Source organism: Pangasianodon hypophthalmus, chromosome 27 (genome assembly GCF_027358585.1).
Source record: "Pangasianodon hypophthalmus isolate fPanHyp1 chromosome 27, fPanHyp1.pri, whole genome shotgun sequence".
Classification (NCBI taxonomy): domain Eukaryota; kingdom Metazoa; phylum Chordata; class Actinopteri; order Siluriformes; family Pangasiidae; genus Pangasianodon; species Pangasianodon hypophthalmus.
This window is the reverse complement of record NC_069736.1, coordinates 3,927,568-3,947,973: the sequence shown is the minus strand read 5'-3', so window position 1 is coordinate 3,947,973 and position 20,406 is coordinate 3,927,568. Positions and strand designations below refer to the sequence as shown.

General features: G+C 38.5%; 1 protein-coding gene across 6 annotated transcripts in view; it reads left to right on the top strand.

Moving 5' to 3' along the window:
- The window catches only part of hook3 (hook microtubule-tethering protein 3), a 35,879-nt gene extending 22,401 nt beyond the window's left edge, over window positions 1–13,478 (top strand). For 3 of the 6 annotated variants that reach the window (XM_053230350.1, XM_053230354.1, XM_053230351.1), the window contains 10 exons: window positions 127–267; window positions 768–855; window positions 1,926–1,985; window positions 3,759–3,793; window positions 3,894–3,976; window positions 5,028–5,128; window positions 5,247–5,351; window positions 5,457–5,528; window positions 6,658–6,794; window positions 11,117–13,478. In XM_053230350.1, the coding sequence (XP_053086325.1) occupies window positions 127–267; window positions 768–855; window positions 1,926–1,985; window positions 3,759–3,793; window positions 3,894–3,976; window positions 5,028–5,128; window positions 5,247–5,351; window positions 5,457–5,528; window positions 6,658–6,794; window positions 11,117–11,132 (838 nt within the window). In that variant the 3' untranslated portion in view covers window positions 11,133–13,478. The remainder of the gene's footprint in view (window positions 1–126; window positions 268–767; window positions 856–1,925; window positions 1,986–3,758; window positions 3,794–3,893; window positions 3,977–5,027; window positions 5,129–5,246; window positions 5,352–5,456; window positions 5,529–6,657; window positions 6,795–11,116) is intronic. The other 3 variants (XM_053230352.1, XM_034300612.2, XM_053230353.1) reach the window with 1 other exon arrangement.
- The last annotated feature ends 6,928 nt before the right edge of the window (window positions 13,479–20,406 follow it).

The window sequence follows — 20,406 nt, the reverse complement described above, 5'->3', positions numbered from 1 at the left end:
TGCATGCTTGCTGATTAATCCAAACTTGTGCTCCATATACACTTGCATACAACTAAGAAAGGTGTTCATACTGTGTGTGTGTGTGTGTGTGTGTGTGTGTGTGTGTGTGTGTGTGTGTGTGTGTAGGGAGCGATTGATCCGTCTGCAGCATGAGAACAAGATGCTGAAGCTGAATCAGGAGGGATCGGACAACGAGCAGATCGCGCTTCTCAAGAGTCTGCTGGAGGACGCAAACGCCAGGAAGAACGAGCTGGAGACGGAGAACAGGTTTCTCTCTCTCTCTCTCTCTCTCTCTCTCTCTCTCTCTCTCTCTCTCTCTCTCTCTCTCTCTCTCTCTCACACACACACACACACACACACACACACACACACACACACACACACACACACACACACACACACACACACACACACACACACCGGTAAACAAGGACAATTGTTACAGCAGTCATTGTACCATTCCTAGTGCAACAAAACACAATAAATACATAACAGTACATAGGAATAAAATAAATACTCCATATGTTATATTTGTTACTGTATGTAAAGACATTTTCGTGATGCATTTAGCTTCTGACATGTTGTGAGGTGTGAGGAAGCTGGAGAACACAGAGGGACATTGGGCGAAGATGCAAAACTCTAGACGGACACTAACCCGAGCTCGGGATCAAATCATGGAGCTGCGCTGCTTTCGTACAATATCTACAATACGTGATCTTTCTATTTCTCTCTCTCTCTCCCCCCCTCTCTCTCGCGCTCTCTCTCAGGTTGGTGAATCAGAGGCTTTTGGCTGGTCAGAGTCAGGTGGAGGAGCTGCAGAAGAGTTTACAGGAGCAGGGCTCGAAAGCAGACGATGTGAGTAACACTCCTGATGTTTCACATTTCTCAGGAAATCACCAAGCGTCCTGTTGTCCTGTGAGTCCGTCTTTTCCAGAGTGCTTTCAGCTGCTCTATGGCGTGATGGACTTTCCATCGCTCCGTCAGACCTTTCACTGACTTGACTGAAGTGATGGAATTGGCTGCAAAAGATTATTTAATAGTAATGTACAGCGCATTTGTTCAAGTCCAACGGAGTCACTCCGTCTCTCTCACCTTCCAAAACTAAATCTTAGCAGACATTTCACTTTAATCCCTCTTTAACAAGAGAAGCGTGTGTTTCATCTAGAAGTCGCTCAGTAGCTGCTGATTGTTTGCATCGTTACTCACCTGATTTGTTTTCTCTCCATCACTAACACAGTCACTTTGCTTTTTTTTTTTTTAAACGTACTCTGCATGTGTGTATAAAACACTTACATCTGAATTTTAGTTTGAATTTAAATTTGAATGTCAGTGAGCCTGTAATTTAATTTATAAACAGAGTGAGCGTTCACAATATGGCAATATGACGATATGATATTATGCCACGGTGGGCTTTTCTGAGATATCATGATCTATGTGTAGAAAAGTTTTTTCATCATATTCACTATACTGTACATGCTCACTACATAGAGTATAACCTAATGCACAATATAATAGCACAATTTAGCAGAATTTAAGAATGATAATATTATAAGAAGGATGCTATAAATTGTATGTATGAAGCTACATATTTAGCTGTAAAATGGTAGGAAATCTGTTTCAGTACTTACGCTAGGTTGACTACAAGTAGATTTTAAAAGGTTTGAACTACTCGAAAGTTATATTTGGTTATATTTTGCGTTTAAATACATAAACGTATGCAAACAGTGACATCGTAAAGTTCTCAGTTCGGCTTATGACACCATTTGAGCGTATCATGCCGTTGGCTTCGCTGTTCATTCTGTTTAGAGGTTAAAGGTCATCTGTCCCTCCATGAGCGTCTCTCTTCGTCCTTTAATTTGGTTCTCTCTTGACTTCATCCATTCCACCCCCTCTCTCTCTCTCTCCCTCTCTCTTATTGCGGACAGGCCTGTCTCAACTCGAGCCCTCTTTTCTCTCTCTCACACTCACTCCTTCCTCAGGCGATTGTAAGTACAGCATGCAGCCACTTTGTTGCTCTTTTCCTCTGTCTCTTGCTTCGTGGTGCAGCAAGCATGCTGATGCTAAGACACACCCATAGAGCAGCTGCATGATGAGTGTTTACTGTTTCAAGCTCCAGTCAGGAAGCATTAGGCACATTGGCATTTCCATATCCAACTTTTGGAAATTTTAACATTCAACAAGCTACTGTTATTATTATTATTGTAGAAGACTATAAATCATAAATTCATTAGCAAGTCCAGTGGACAAGATGATGCTCCAGTGTGCTGCCCAGTCCTGTGTTTTGGTTGCCTGGAAATCCAATTGGTTAAACGAATGGTAGCTAAACGAATGGTAGCTAAACGAATGGTAGCTAAATGGATGGTAGCTAAACGAATGGTAGCTAACTGAATGAGTGTATAAATTTTTGGAGAGAGGACAAATTTCTATAACCATACTATTATTCTCATCCAAAAAGTTTGTCAGTTAGCACATCGTGTTTGAGTTGTGGTGTTCTGTCCACATGATGTAAGCATAAACATTTGAGTCTGGACAGCTTTTTTAAAAATCTCTCTCAATGCGTTTAACTACGTACGAGGTGACGTATCATACGCATTGAGCCTGCAGGAGAGTTATGTAACGACTATGGCTCAGTTTCATCAGTTTTTCCTCATACTGGCATATTCCAGATTTTTAAAAGACAGTCACCGGTGCACCCCGGATATAAAAAGTAAAGTTCGTTCTACCATCAACCAGCTCACACTCAGGCCGATGTGTGTAGTGCAGCAGGCGGTAGGATTCGGACGTACTTGCTGTAGTAACAGCATGAGGTGCATTACTTTTAAACATACATTCATACACACCAAGTTAAAGGAGACATACATTCATACACACCAAGTTAAAGATGAACATACTTGCATGAATAAGAAAATGAACTTGTCCCGGGTGCTCGGCTACTGAGTTGTACACTGCTGTATGATAAAAATGCGTAAGAAGATGGCGTCATCAAGTTGACGTTTTCAAAAGAGGACGTGTTTATTCCAGTCACGTCTTATTACAACCTCTCTCTTCTGCTTCTTGTGATAGTTCCACTCTGATTATAGATAAAACCAGAATTTTAAGTGATGCTCTTTTTTTTGCTGACTGGAGCTTTTAATTGGTTTATTTAAAGAGAGAGAGAGAGAGAGAGAGAGAGATGAGCAACGGGAATCCATTTCACAGATCGATTCACGGCTACATGACTGGGTGCCTATTCATTAGCTAACTAATGCTAATGAGTGAAGACGAGGTTTATGTGACAGCTTTTTGCCAGCTTCTGCACGACCAATCCAGAGAAATCGAAAAGCCCATTAGATTTGGAAAATAAACAAAATGAAATGCAGTATCAGCTTTTTTTTTTTTCAGTTGGGAATGGTTTATGGTCTGTCGCTCTCCGGGCACATCGTTACAGTCGATGATCTGGAATAGTCAAGTCGATGCTGCTGAAACTGCAGGGAATTGTGCACAGTGGGGTCACATGAATGAGAATGTGCTCTGTGCTCTGTGCTGCCCCCTGTTGGCCAATGCATTCAACAGCATGTAACAATACTGTATAAGATCATTATCCTCTGTAATTGGGTGTGATAATGTGTTTCAGCTCCACTAGAGGGAGCTGCGTAGTTAAAAATCATCACTCTGTGTGTGTGTGTGTGTGTGTGTGTGTGTGTGTGTGTGTGTGTGTGTGTGTGTGTGTGTGTGTGTGTGTGTGTGTGTGTCTAACTGTGCACTTCTGTCTCTTGCAGTCGGTTCTACTGAAGCGGAAGTGCGAGGAACATTTGTGAGTAATAGAAAGTTACATTTGGCACGCTTTTCTGTCACTTAACACGGTTTTGGAAAGCGTTTCTTTTCATCCTCTCTTCTTGCTCTCTATGATTTAGAGAGAAATTGAGGGACGCATCCAACGAGCTGCAGAAAAAGAGCGCCATCATCGAAGACCTGGAGCCCAAATATAACGCGAGTGGTGAGTTCTGCAGGATTTTACACAAATAGGTGACATTTTCAAGTTAGATCTTTAACTCTATAATCTGAGTAAAATGTCAGGGAAAAAAATCTTGAATAAAGTCAAATTCATCAGATATTTCTCGTTGTGGGATTACGATGAAAACCACATTTTAAGCCATTTTTACGCAATAAAATTAAGCTTCAAATGATTTTGTTCTCTTGGCATGTATTGGCTGTCAGTCACAAATCCATAAAAAACTGGGATTGTGGCATGTATTTCATTTATACCACAAGCACTCTTGATTAATTGTTTGATTTTTAGTGCTTTACAACACTCAGTACGTTTTCCACCATGGGAAAGTCTTCAGGATGGACGAGTGTCTGTAGCATGACAAGCTTTTTTTTTTTTTGTTTTGTTAACCCTAACCCTATTCACCTTAAGAGAGTAAACGACTTTTTATAACTGATACAACGTACCTGATAACATGAAGTAACCTTACATGTAACAATAATGGATAAAAAGTATATGTGTAGTTCTTTTAATAAATAAAATGTTTAATCATTGGCAAATTAGCTGTAGGATAAATAGAATAGTACACTCCGGGACATGCTGTTATAGGAAAATAATCAACTTCAGGGTGGTAACAGTAACTCTGCTTCAACACACCACCCTATTGTTGATTATTTTCCTAAAACAGCACACCGCCACGTGTTATTCCTTACAAGTACAATCCTTATGTTACTCATATTACTCCTCATATGCAGTTATAAATCACAAATCATGGACTTCACACCTTCTGTGCTGTATTTCCAGGCCTGAGCATTTTAGTAATGTAGTTTTTCAAGGAATGGAAGCTGAAAACAAACCGTTTAATGAGTTTTATGAGTTGCAACTACAACATATGGAAAAAAAAAAAGCATGAAAAAAATTATCTGTAAACTCATAAAGTCGAATATAAACACACAGAATTACAGAAAGTCAGACAATTACACAATTGTCACAGACTTTTCGTAAAATGTCGCATCCAGACACGATTCCTCCAGATGTTTTACATCTTGTCTGCTTTTAGCTCAGAGGATTGAGGAACTGGAGGAGGCTCTGAAGAAGAAGGATGACGAGATGAAGCAGATGGAAGAGAGATATAAGAAATATCTGGAGAAAGCAAAGAGTGTAAGACACACTGCCTGGAGTGTATACTGTGTGAGGTTTTTGTAAGGCGTTTGTGTGTGTGTGTCATGTGTTGATTGTGTTTGTGTGTGTGTGTGTGTGTGTGTGTGTGTGTGTTCAGGTCATTCGGACTTTGGACCCCAAACAGAACCAGGGTTCAGCTCCTGAGGTTCAGGCCCTGAAGAACCAGCTACAGGAGAAAGAGAGAATGCTGCACTCACTGGAGGTACACATCCCCACACACACACCCACACACACACACACACACACATACAGTCTCTCTCAACAGCTCGCATGTTAACAGTGATGTGTGTGCTGTGTGTATTTACAGAAAGAGTACGACAAGGCGAAGTCTCAGCGAGATCACGAGGAGAAACTGATTGTATCTGCCTGGTACAATATGGTGAGTGTGTGTGTGTTATACCACAACAGCGATATCGAATTCTCAAATCTGATTGGTCAGAAGGTGGTGGTGTACGTATGTACGTCACTGGTAACCAAAAGCGTATATTAGTCAGTTATTCATTAAACCTTAGTATTGAGTAAAAGCATTCTAGCTGAACTCTTAGTATAGTACTCTGTAGTAAATAAGGTTGAAAGTGCTAGAGAATTTTGTCCTCTAGATGGCACCGTTGTGCTACTGACAAGCTTCTAGCAATGTCAGAATACACATTTAAAACATCAGGAGTGTGTTTATGTATGTAATAAACTAGAAAATCCATAATCCACCACCTTTTTCTTTACGGTTGAAGGTTCCTCTGTCCTTGCTAGATTTTGACAGCAAACAAAAAATACTTTAATGGGCTCTCCAGTACTATTTCATAAAAGATTGGACTCATTGCTTAGGGGTGTAAACACATCTGATTCAGTACACTGGTGTCAGTATTTATGACGTGGCTACTCCATTTTAAAACAGCAGGTATGGGGTGCCGTTCTTTCTCCCACAATGTGCTCGTAGGAAGTGAATGAGAGGCTTTGCTTTGCTGTCACAGTGGAGGAGGCGTGGCCTCTGTACCTGTCAGTCCCAGTGAAGTTGGTATCTGTACCTGTCAGTCCTAATGAAGGAGGCGTGGCCTTTTTACTTGTCAATCCCAGTGAAGAGGAACAGTTGCTTCTTGACCTGTTTTATTGAAGGAGGCGTGGCCTCTGTACCTGTTAGTTCCAGTGAAGAAGGCATGGCCCTTTTACCTGTCAGGCACTGCGAAGGAGGTGTGGCCTTTTTACAGATCAATCCCACTGAAAAAGGTGTGGTGTCTGTCAGTCACCTTGAAGGAGGTGTGGCCTCTGTACCTGTTAATCACAGTGATGGAGGTTTGGCCTCTATATCTCCCAATCCTAATGAAGAGGAGGTGTGGTCTCTGTGCCCATTGGTGCCACTGTTGGTGCCCACTTGTGTTATTTATAGGACTGGTGACTTGGTTGTGGTATGGTCTTTGTCAGTTAATGTCTTTAAAAAAAAAAAAAAAAAAGTTGGCCTCATGAATTGTGTTGTGTTACTAATCTCTCTCTCTCTCTCTCTGTCTCTCTATCAGGGCATGGCTCTCCAGAAGAAGGCAGCGGAGGACCGTTTAGCCAGCACAGGATCAGGTCAGTCGTTCCTGGCACGTCAGAGGCAGGCCACCAGCACACGGCGCTCGTATCCAGGCCACGTGCAGCCCGCCACAGCCAGGTAGACTCCCCAGCATCACCACGGCAACACTGTGGTCAAACAGGACGCCTGTCTCTTTCCCCACGGCTGTTTCTCACTCTTCCTCCTTCTCCCTTTCTTCTTCTCCCAGCTGAACGTCATCACAGGGTGTCTGAACTGAATCTTGTTTACAGTCCCACTAAATTCTCCCTTTTCGTGAAAATAAAACCCCGGGGGATTTTAAGTAGAGATGCAAGTGTGTTTTGGGGGTTATGATGATGTAAAGGAGTGAAAGCTTGCTCTCGGAGCAACCTTGACTTTTACAGTGCTTATTATTTGAAAGCGGTTTTCAGAGATCGCTTCCTGCTGCAGTGTTTATTATGTGCACTCCTTCTTAAATCCAGGAAGTAAAGTAGTCTGATTCTGAGATTTTGAACTGTGGACTGTTACATAAAATGGCGCCCAGGTTTTTTTTTTTTTTTTCTTCATTCCGACGTCTTAAGATTTTAAGATGCAGTATGCAGTTCTCCATAAATAAGGGGGGAAAAAAGCTTAAAGTGATGTGTCTCTGCTTAAAACCCCATCAGTAAGGCCTTAGTTTGGAATGCTGATCTGCGATCAGCTCATTTTCATCCATATACCGGTGCAGTATTTGTTTGAATCCAAAACAAGCTGATCCTAGATCAGCACTCTGACACTCATGTCCAAAATGACCACAGAGGGACTATGAGCATTTAAAAGCTCTGCCTCATTTTGTACGTACCTGTATGTTGATACTTTCCTCTCGTCATGCAGTTTTTTTTTTTTTTTTTTTTTTTCTTTCAAAAATATTCTAGAGGTTATATCTATGCATTGAACTTAAAAAAAAACACATTATTTTGTATTGTGTTTTTGACAATTTTTTTTTTCTTTTTAAGAAAGTGGTAATAGGAGTGAAGTTGCTTTTTTCGTGATTGTTAAAGTGATTAGTAAAGAAACGTTTTCACGTAGACAGGGCTTTAAATTTCCTCCATGCTGTAGCAATGATATCGTCGCTTTTGTAGCTTTAACACTTTTCCACCACCACGGTGCAAAATTTTATTCAAGAAACGACGCCACCCGTTCAGGAACTATTATATCAGGGGTTCTCTTTTGTTTTATTTGTTTATTTTACAAACGAATATTATATACTTTCAATCAAGCCACATTTAAATTAATAATGTACGGTATGTGCAATAAAAATGGACGAATTTCCTCGTCTGTCTACTGCCACTAGTCGCTCGGAGTGAGTAAAGACGTCAAGAACACAAACATATGCCGAAAAACATTTATTGAAACTAGAGCTATAAATTCTAAATCGGCGATAAAAAATGTTGGGTGGTCAAAATTCATAATGTCCATTTGAAGTCATTTGCCAAAAAAGTTTGAAACCAGTGTATTACATAAAGAAGGGGTGTATTTACTAATAAGCGGCATTAAAAATAATAATGATGTTGGATTTTATAGGTTGAATTTCAAGATCTGAGCACACATTTGACCATTCAAAGGCAGATCTTTCAGCATAGATGAAGAGAAAGTTATTTATTGATGAAAAATATGAAATATGAGATTTTTTTATTGGTTATAATTGTTTATTCGGAGTGTTCAGTTTGCAGCGTAGCTCTCAATCAGTTCACTAGCACAAACCATGGATTCATTGTTGCGGTTTTATTTTCAATCTTATGTTAATGGTGGATGGATATATATGTATAATATAAATAACTTGTTAATAAGTTAAGTTGTCATGGTGATAAAATAATGCTAGCAGTCCTCAAGTCCTCGCAGTTTCAGTGCTGCAACAATTTTGGGGCTGAGACTCGACACCTTGTTGGTGGAAAAAGTGTTGTTTGTTTGTTTTTGGTTTGATTCTTCAGCCTCCGTGACCTCCACGACATCCCGTTTGCCACGCCTTCATTTGCCTCAGCTTAAGGGTCTCAGACACACTTCTCTGATTCTGTCGATTTGTTATTTCTATTTAGTGTAGAAATTTCCTCTTCATTTTCTGCACATTTTGTTCCCTGATTAATGCACGTTGTTCAACTCATCCCATAACAGCACACTTCATTAAAGCAGGTGTGTATTCGTTACTACCTAGTCCAGTCATGGGTCTCTACAGGGTCTGATCAGAGAGGATTCTCTTGCAATAACTATTTTTTTTTTAATCACAAATGCAGTTTAGACGTATTTCAGAAGTCACTCCAAACTGACTCGTACCTCATCACTAAGTTTCGTTCTGTTTTCTAGTAAGCACAATAAACACGCTAACCCACAAACTAGCAGCATATTAAACATTGTTACTTTATATTGCATATAACATTTACAGTAGTTCTTGTGAAGGTCTGGACAGTTTGTGGGGGAAAATAATGTAAAAAGATGCTTGTTTTCAAACCTGGAAAAGTGTGCAAAGTGTGTAAAGGGTTTTTTTTTGTTTGTTTGTTTGTTTGAAATTTTGTGAAAATTTACATTTACTCAAATCCAAAGCAACTTTAAGGACATTAAGGGCCTTGATCAAGAAAATTAATTAAATAATAAGGTCCTTGCTCAAGGATAATAATAATAATAATAATAATAATAATAATAATAATAATATCCTTGCTCAAAGAAATTAATAAAATATAATAATAAGAGCCTTGCTTAATGAAATTAATAAAATATACGAATAACGGCTTTGCTTATATTATGAAGAACGTAGTAGAAACTCAGAACACTTCGGTTCTAAATATGTTTGTTTTTTATTTATTCTCTTATTCTCTACATTAAACCCTGTAGCAAGTAATCCGAGAGCACACAGCCAGCTTCATTTCACCTCAGCTCAATTTCCCATTTTACACCTAATTAATTAAATTGTTTTAAAGTGACTGATTTAGTAGAAATAATTGCACAATGCAATTACTAATTAATTATTATTTCCTGATAAGAGCACACCTGCAAGTGGTTTATTCCTTCTGCATTAATACTCCTCGCAGTTGACCACGAGTTGTGCCTTTTTGATCTAATTGATAAGCTTGAGCAGGAAATGAGCAGGAAAACATAAAAAGTCTGGATCATTGAAAAGAGCAAGGAGTCTGTAGTGAGTAATCAAAACGCACACGATTAGCTTAAATCAGCTGCACATTTTTCCGCTGAATTAATCATCAAGTCTCCTTTAATTGAGCTATTGACCAAAATGGTGGCATGATGCCCCTGTTAACGCAGATTATTAGCAATCGTACATTATTATTGTGTGGCTGCTTAAATCAGTTAATTTACTAGAAATGTAGCACGATGCCCTGAATTTATTATTTTCCTATAACAGCATGCCCCCAAGTGTTTTATTGCTCACATCATCTGCATTAATGAATGTCACAATTCATGTTGCTTCTTTTCGATACAATTAATGGCCTTTAAAATGAGCAAGAAAACAAAGTCTGGGGAGAAAAATCTTGAAAAATCTGGATTATTTTTTCCCACAAGAAAAGAGCAATCCGTTGTTCTCGGAACTCGTAAAATCTCCGACATGGAAAAGTGCAGTGGATCTCCCAGTTGGAAACTCGGGCAACATCCACCTAGCCTGAGATCTCTGACAAAAACACATCAGATCTCACAACAGTATGGTGGCACCCAGTCAACCATAGTAAACAGAATTCCCTTTGCATTATTAGCTTTATTTTTAGCTTTTTTTGTGTTGTGACAAGATCTTATAACGGCTTTAGGTTTGTAACACAATTCTCTCGATTTCAGCCCAATTTTATGCGCTAAGACCACTGTGACATCATTTTTATGAGTAAAGATAAACAAGACAGCTGCCCTAACTTGTACATCATCTCTCATCACTAATATCACAGAAATAATTAATGTAAATGATCTTTATATGTTTATAAAATTCAGAGACCTGCCATACAAATCTCGCTCTGGGCATCCGTGTGTTTTCCAAGCCGAAGCACTGGAACGTGTTTAGATCAGAATTTGGGAAATTCGACTTGGAACTTTCCGAGTTCACTGGATTGTAATGGAAAAGTGCACACGGAATTTCAGTTTACGCCCCAATTTACTTTTTCACCTAATTAATTCAGTTGAAGGCAACAAGATGTGAAATTTACTACCTTACATAAACACATGTTAATGCAGATGTTACTGCTTCACAACAAATTGATTTGCTGTTGATGTTGGTATGGTTTCCTATTTTTCATTTCATTTATCAGTAAACACACACAATCTAACAGTCTGTGAGTCCACTAACGAATATTAACATTCAGGAATCATCATGAATCAGTCATTTTGTTTGACAGCTGTCCATCTCCTGTCTCTCTCTCTCTCTCTCTCTCTCTCTCTCTCTCTCTCTGTCTCTGTGTGTCCTCCCTCCGCAGTGATGTAAAGGCATGAGCGGCCAGTCGAGGCGGCGCGGCTGCATGATGGCGCTGCTTGCATGACCGATTTTGCTCTTAATAACACCTCAACACACACTAACACCTCCCGCTCGGGGTCCGCTTTCATCAGCATGCTTGTGTTGCGTTTGTGATCCTCCGCTATCCCAGCATGCAACAGTCACCGACTGTCTGTGGGCGGGGCCTGAAGGTTACTGGAGAGTGGCGTAATAAGTGTTACTGTGTATGAATATGAAGCAGACTGGCAAACTGTCTCTAGGTCAAAACATTGTTATTAACTCCTTTTTTTTTTGCATATTTATTATAATTTTTTTTTTAATCTTAGACCCTTCTTAATTTGAATGAAGTGTTTTTTTTTTTTTTTTATTTTATGACCCTTGTGAACAAAACATCTCTGCACAGCTTCGGCCTTCATAACACTGTGTTTAATTTCATTTTCCTCGAACTCACAGAGTTGCTGCTTTGCAGAAAAGTTATTTACATTACATTTCTTCCTGACGAGAGACAGTATTAGGAGGTAAAAAAAAAAGGTCATTAAGGAGAAATAAAGAAATAGAAAGCCTATAACTCATTGATGTGCATATTAGAGACCTAGCAACAGGAAGTGCAGCACTGAAAAACAGATCATAGAAGACCAGTATTTATTTCCAAAGGTTTTAAAGGTCTTATTCTTTAACATATGTGACTCTAGAATATTATTTTTTTCTCAGCAAATTCTGCTTAACTAATCTTTGTTAAAAAATGAGTCCATTTGATCAAGCTTAGGCTGCTTTCACACTTTTCCTCTCCCGTAGAATTACAGGAGTGCAGAATAAAAGTGCTGCCGTCTATGGTTTTTTTTGGTCAAAGCAAAGCATTCAAAGTTGAAAAAAAGTCCAATTAAAAAAAAAAAAAAAAAAGTAGAGAGTTACATCAAGTGCTTTTTTACCTCTTGTCCAATCAGATTGTTTGGGGGCCATGCAAGAAAAAAAACAACAACATGGAGGACAAAGTATTGGTGAAAAAAATGAGCCTTATTAGTGAGAGAATATATTGAGATTTATGACATGTTGAATTTAAATATTTCCAACATTCCAATTTTACAAAAAATATTTATATATCAAAAAATATAAATAATATATAATATAAATTAAATAAAAAACTTGAGTATGTTTTGGGTCCTACTTAATCTATTACTGATAATACTACGTCTAGCGATCTAGCTATGTTAGTTGCATAGCTGATACTAGCTTGGATTTGTAATATTGTTGTTATTGTGACAGAGTGAACATCACGTGAGCCGTGTTTTTTTTTTTTTTTTTTTTTTTTTTTTTAAAATAAGCACATATGGCACTCCGGCCAGCACTAGTTCTAGGGGGGAAAAAAGCATGAAAGCAGCCTAAAGTAGCTAGCGGAGAAAACTGGCTAGCTAACTTGGCTAGATAACGAACGCTCGAGTGCTCTAACTCTTAACTCTTTGTGTTATGTTACATTTTTTATTAAATAAGTTTACATTGCATAAACGACAAAGAAGGATGACCGTCAGTATGACGTCATCAGCTGTCTAGGCCACTAATATGTTCGTCTGTGCTACAGAAAGGTCATTTGTGCAGTCAGTGGTGTTGCAGATGAGCAGTAAGGGGCGTGTCCAGGTTTATTAAGCATTTTTACCTCAGATCGAATGACAACTCTATGGACTAATACAGTAAAATGTGTGCTGGTTATTAGTCCTTAAACTTTCTCTGCTGCTTCTTTTGTCTCAGCTGTTACATGTCATGACGTCCATTTTATGCAATACAGCGCCATTTTGTACTGTTACAACATGATTTATTTTTTTTTTAAATATAGATCTATTTAGTGTAAGATTTGTAAGGGCGTTTGTGAATTGATGAGTGCACAACGTATGAACTAGACAGCAGTGTTAGCTTATTTAAAATGAAATTAAAAAGAAAAATTCACATCCACAACCGTCCATTAAGAGAAGATCTACACCTCGGTCAAACCCTTGTTACAGAAAAAGCAGAAAAAACAATGACATTTTGGTCAACTTTCTGAAGTATTATGGTTGGTGTGTATTTTTTAATGCATAGGAAGATGTTATGTTTAGTCGAAGTAGCAAATAATCTTTCCATTTGCCAAGTTTTATATTGCTTGTATACAGTATGTACATAAGCTCTGTGTAATACAGTGGAGGAAGTTCCTGCTCATTAGTTTATATATATGTTAAAAAAAAGGAAGAAGATGTTTGATTTAGATGAATTATACGCCGTGGCTCAGTTTGAAATTCGAGGGAAAAATGTGCTTCCTACGCTGCAAAAATGTACAGTTGGTAATCAAGTTGTAAATAAAGCTTGTATAAAACTGACTTGTGTGTGTTTGGTTTTTGTTATCTATAATATCTATTATATTAATGATTATTATTGTGTTTTTATTTGATTATTATATTTCTACCATAAACCAATAAACATTAACAAACACATGTACTTACAGATACATTTACACTGCATAAGTGAAAACGTTAAATATTTAATATCTAATAATCTTAATTATAAGAATATTTAAAAATAATTTTAAGATTACTAAGACTTTTTTTTTGCAGATCATTTTGCCTTTTTTATAAATCCAGTCATGAAGAAGCACATTATGTCCCAATGGAATAAAAAACAGGATTAAGAAATATGTTTTAAAAAAATAATCGAAATAATATTAACATTACTATGTAATTAATAATAGAACACTATAATAAAACAATGTTTTACATACTACTACTACTAACAATGATAATAATAATAATTACTGACTGTAGCCCATCTGTTCAATTAAGAACTGTGTGTACAGCCCTGGTACATATTGGGTGCCAATAATTTTGCAAGTGTTTTGCAGAATAAAAATGCCCATTTTAATGAAAAAAAAAAAGTGCTTAAACAGAATGTATTACCTGATGAATTTCATGTGCGGGTGTAATTTATTTATTTAAGTGTGTATCCATTTTTGTTCATTTGTATGAAGGGTGCCAATAATTTTGTAGGTGTGATTGGCCACATGCTGACAGATCATCACAGACTGAGATCAGTGTTTAAATTTTTAGTTATTAACAGGTCATAGCCTGTAAGAAATGACACGAGATCACGCACAAACCCTCCGCTGGCTACATGTTTCTCCCTCCATGGAATAATTTGCAATAATCCGGGCCGGAGATGAGACGAGGAACAGAACACACTCCGGCTCTGATTACTATCATCTGTGCTGGATTGATGTAGAACACCAATTTACTGTAGTGAGTGGGGAGTAGGGACGGTTTTGGGATTTCGGCTTCATCATGTCATGAAGACGAGCTGGATCTCATTAAACAGAATGCCATATGACCGGAGTTTGAACTTTGACCCCACATCTCCGAACATTCTTACCTGATGTACCAAATTACCGACGGACCTCATTATCGGAGGAACTTAATGTCTGACAGCGTAATGTTTCTCTGTCTGGTTAGCAGGTTTCTACATCTGACCAGTCAGAGCCCAGAATTTGATCATGTGACTAATTTCGCTCATCAGGATTCCTTTTTTGGGAGCTAATTTGTAATCATATCCAAAAGCATAGTGGAGAAAATCCAGTGCAGTCAGGAAATCAATGTCTATAACAGATATATGCTCTAATGAAGAGGTCTAACTGGTACAGAATACCCATAATGCAATTCTGTAAAGCTGTTTAACAGAAAACAATACTTTCTAAGTCACTGTTTATGTCTTATTTGAGAAATTGGGAATAAATATAATGCAAATGAACCGATTTTGTATCATAGTACTGTCAGATTCTCTAATAATATTCTATAACATTAGCTCTGACAGCAGTTCTGTCTGCAAGACAAAGCACAGGATTACATTAATGCTCATACAAATATGTTTCTATAGTAACAACTCATTCATTGGGACTTGTTGAGTAATAATAAATGGATAAAAAAATGTTATTTAACAAAGAAAAACATATTCTTGATAAGGTTTTTGTAAGGAGACTTTTATGTAACATTTATGGAAGGAGTCTCCAGTGTCAGTGCTTTGTAGCACTCATTAAGTTTTCCACCATGAGAAAGTCTTCAGGACGGAGGAGTTTGCACTTTCTGGTTTCTCTGTAACATGCCAAGCTGTGTATTTTTGTCTTATTAACTTTAATTGAGAAGGAGGGAACGACTGTTTATAGCTGCTATAACGTAATTGATACCAGAAACCAACTTGTCTTGCAAACATTAAATGTAACTATTAATGGATAAAAAGTATGTGTTGTTCTTTAAGAAATTAAAAATTGTGTTTGTTGGACAAGTGCTGTGGTATAAGAGGAATAAACCACTTCAGAACGTGGGAAAATAATCAGTGTCCGGGTGGTAACAGTAACTCTACTTCACACCAGGTTGCATCATTGATTATTTACTTTTAACAGCACACCCCTAAGTGTTTTATTCCTCACATATTCACTAAGCTAGCTTGCTTATGTAGCTAGTTGCTCTGAGTCATGTAGGGAGTTAACAAAGGTAGCTAGCAGACTTGTTAACTTTGACCAAGAAATAATTAAACATTTAAAAGATTCCTAAAGAAAAACCCTTCTGATTAGGGTTGCCAGGTATGGAGATTTTCTACGATATTGGGATTTGTTTTATTTTTTGGTCCACGGATTTGAGGGTCAACCATTGTACATATGTCAGATTGTTTACATTGGAACCAAACAGGAAAGTTGGCTTTTTTGGTGTTTTATACAAACTACGTCTATTACAAATATGTGTGTTATGTTTTTGATTAAAATGTAGTGAATAAACAGGTGAATTGGTGTATTAATTGGAATAAATGATTGCACTATGGTAAATACACATAAAATAAAATCTACCACATGTATGTGCATGTACACCAATAAATTGTATAGTTTTACTTTACTAAATATTGCGGTATATTTACTAACAATTTTCACAGGTTTCATTTACCATTTGTCTGGTTCTAAGGGCACTTTTGTCACGCACACCTGGCAACCCTGCTCTTGATTCTTTTTTCTCTTGTTTATGTATATTCTTACATTCCTTTGCTAGATTATATTCACATACAGCAGGATAAAATCAGAACCCACCATCTGCAGGCTTGCAGAACTTCCTGCAGGAGAAAATACACTCAGAGACGCCATGTTGTGATGAATCCCCCTGGTGTGTGCTGCATTTCATAATCTGGTGGAATACAGAGCAGCCGTCTCGCATTGATGCAGCGCAGGTCGAGGGAGGACCGGGCTCGTGGCAAAAGCATTCACACCTGGATGCTTCGTAAACACACACAGGAATGAGAGTCAGGAGCCAAAGTTAACACGAGGAAAGGAGAAAGCAACATGTTCATGCAGATCTTAGATAATTAAAATTCCTTGTTCACACTTTAACGTATTTATTTATATCACAGAGCTGTTGAATTCTTGATTCAGGAGCTCTAACTGTAGTTCTGTAGTTTTCTGTAAGATGTTTATTTAACATTCACGAAAGTAGTCTTCAGTGTCAGTGCTTTGTAGCACTCAGTAAGTTTTCCACCACGTGAAAGTCTTCATGATAAAGTTTGTACCTTCCAGTTTCTCTCTAATGTGACAAGCTACCTCTTTTTTTTGTCTTATTAACTTAAAGAGAGGGGAAAAGAGATAGTGAAGAAACAACTGTTTATAGCTTCTATAATGTAAGTGAGAATTGTCTTGTCTTGAGGACATTACACAACATTAAATGTAATGATACATCATAGTTTTTATGCATTTATAGTAACATTTAGTGTTCTGTAACTTGTCTTGAGGATGTAACACAACATTAAATGTAACTCTAAATGCATAAAAATGATGACGTCTCGTTCTTTAATACATTAATAATTGTAACTGCTGTGGTAGAAGAGGAATGAAACACTTCAGAACATAGTGTTATAGGAAAAGATCAACTTCGGTGTGGCAGCAGTGACTCTGCTTCATCACACCACCCGTTTGTGGATTATTTTCCTATAAGAGCACATCCTGTAGTGGGTTATTTCTTACCTTACTTAATTAATGTAAAGTATTAGGCAAAACAGCCAAGCAGGGGATAATAGAGTAGATTTAGATTTAGATTTATTATCACATTGCAGTTTACACAGGATTAAAAAGGATAAATGAGCTGCAGCCCAGGCACAAATTCATTAAAACCTATAAACAAATATTTCAGATAAATGAATATTGGTTGAAAAAGGTGCTCTGATTTCTTCAGATGTACATCAGTCATATTTATCGTGTGTTTATTAGTTTAAATTTGGCATGTGCAGTCACATGACCTTTTGACTGTTTATCTAATTGTCATAATTTCAGATTTAAAAAAAAACAAACCAAAAAAAAAGGTGGATTTTACCGCCACATTTTACTAACCTGGAGGACTTTACTGCAAAGATATAAACTCATAACTTCTAAAAAAATAAGCAGTTACCTTCATTTTTTTTTAAGGCATTTCATTTTTATTAGCCTTATCAATGGGCCACATCGCTGTCTGTTAACAGTCTGTGTATAGCAGTGTGTGTTGTGTAGGCAGGGTTGCCAGGTCTCAGCAAAACATCCAGCCCAACTACGTCTCAATAAGTCCTAAGACTAGCCCAAAAAGTTCAGGCACTCGAAAAGAGAGACGCATTTTTCTTCCTTTTCACATTATCACATGTGTTACAGTGATTTCAGCTGAGTTAAAAAGTTTCACAAAGTTTCCATTAACAGACGCCAAAGCGCCCTGCTGCAGTAGGATACAGACTGAAATATCACCCATGTGCTGTTTAGATTATGAGCACACACTGCAGACTATGGCATAAATATTGTAATTTGGAGTATTTCTAGTTTGAAACCTTGACTGTGCCACGCAATATGCTTATTTTTATCTTAAACACATGTTCTCTGTGCTCCCAGAGTCTGATGTAAAAGATCACTTTGATTAAAATTTCAGTGTGTTGGATGCTGCAAGTTTCTCCCCAACTACCCCTCACTGGAGAACCCTTTCCATAAGAACTCTCTGCCAAATCTTTTCAGAGGAAAGTAGCCTACACATGCTCAAAAAGTTCCTAGGAGTCGCCAGACATCATGTACTTATTTGCATATTCTTTGATTCTTCATCATAATTTTCATATCAAATTACAAATTCGGTTACATGAATAAGAGTTTTCTGAAGACATCAGAATGGATTCTAGTCTATCAGGGGCTCCTGAGTGGCGCAACAGAAAAGTTCTTGCCCTCTCATCTGAGTTTGAGTTTGCAAGTTCAAATCCTGAGGATGCCACAGCCATCTGTGCCTGGGAATCCAAGACAGTAAACTTGTCAGTGCTCTCTGGGTGGGAGGGATGGCTTACTCTCTCTCCCCTGTCACCCACAGCAAAACTAGCCAATCATGGGTGTCTGTGATCTCATGCATGCAGAAGGGGGCGGATAGCATTTTCCTCTGAGTCTGGTGTGCTGACCAGTGACCAGTCTCAGAGGAAGCACGTGACGAGGACAGTGGTGGTCAGTGATCAATCGACGAGGACAGTGGTGGTTAGTGATCACTCTAGGAGAACAAGTCTAGGAGAGACTGGGGGCAGTTGTGGCCTAATGGATAGAGAGTCGGACCTGCAACCTGAAGGTGAACCTGAAGGTTGTGGGTTCGAGTCTCGGGTCCGGCAGGGATTGTAGGTGGGGGGAGTGAATGACCAGCGCTCTCTCCCACCCTCAATACCACGACTGAGGTGAGACCCTTGAGCAAGGCACCGAACCCCCAACTGCTCCCCGGGCGCCGCGGCAAAAAAAGGCTGCCCACTGCTCCGTGTGTGTGTGTGTGTGTGTGTGTGTGTGTGTGTGTGTGTGTGTGTGTGTGTGTGTGTGTGTGTGTGTGTGTGTGTGTGTGTGTGTGTGTGTGTGTGTTCACTTGGATGGGTTAAATGCAGAGCACAAATTCCGAGTATGGGTCACCATACTTGGCCACAAGTCACTTCACTTCACTTCAATGGTAGTTAATGATTGGTCGATGAGAACATTGGTGGTTAGTGATCAGCTGACGAGAACAGTGGTGGTTAGTGATCAGCCGACGAGAACAGTGGTGGTTAATGATCAGTCAATGAGTAGCCTTTCTCCAGCTTGCTAGAAGAAGTTTTGCAAGTGTTCTTACATATCTGATCTTTGAGATCTCTTATAGACAATGACAGTAAAATACCACCATTGTGAGTGTAGTGAAAGAACTGGAAACGCATGAGCCATACTAAGAAGAATGCAGAAGTGTTTGTGTAATGAGCCCATTGCCTGTCTTGCGTAATTATTAGCTACACCTCTCTTTGATAGCGTTGACGGTCATGGATCGCTAACAAGCTTCGATTGCATTAAAAAGATCACATTCAGGTTACTGAGTCTGTTTGGCAGTGAAGTTCTATCAATACCAAAATGAGAAAGTTTTAATGAGGCAACAATTCCACCTATGACAAAGAAGACTAACGAAAGGTGAAGCCATGACTGCTTGTTATAGCTCATGCTGTACAAAGATTCAATGAATCAGCAATTCTGTGCAAAGGTATGAAAAAAATGATTATCTTTGGCCGACTTACTGTGTGAACAAGGCCGCCTGCCAAATCTGATGTGTAACATTAGGCTTCGTTCACTTACCACGACTCCGTAGGCCTACTGATGTCATTTGGAAAACAAATAAATTAGCCCCGTCACTCAAAGTGAGAGCCTAATACTTATATTCTGGTGCCAATCTGTTAACCCCTGGGGAAATTCTGGCCACACAACGCTCTCATTAATGAAAGTCTTCAGTTTGAATTTCAAATGGAGTGTAGCAATGACAGGACAAAGCGCTCTTTGGAGACTGAGCTCACATGGGATTGCTGGTTGGAGAGGTTCAAAATCAAGCCTACAGAATGCACTACACTTCTGAATTATTTGGAACTTCATTCAAGTGACTGCAGCTTTTGAGAACATCATGACCTTTGAACTTTTAATGATAAGCTAAAACAATGACCTCAGTTTTCATTTTAACGATCAAAACCGTTCCTTGCGTCCACTTGATGCAGATGTAGTATTCAAGAACTTTTTCATCTCTTGCTTGATGAATGCGTTGGTTTCAAAGACTAATATTTTTGGATTACTGTTTTGTTATGTTAGCCGTCATTGCTTGGTGATTGTGCTTTTTGGCTGAGCCTTAATTAAAAACACAAATGAGGTGACACAACATGTGGCAGGAGTCATCCTTCAAATTTTAGACGAACTGATTTATGTGTGATTGTGTGGATGGCGATGCTGGATGGCGTTCCAGTTAAAAAACC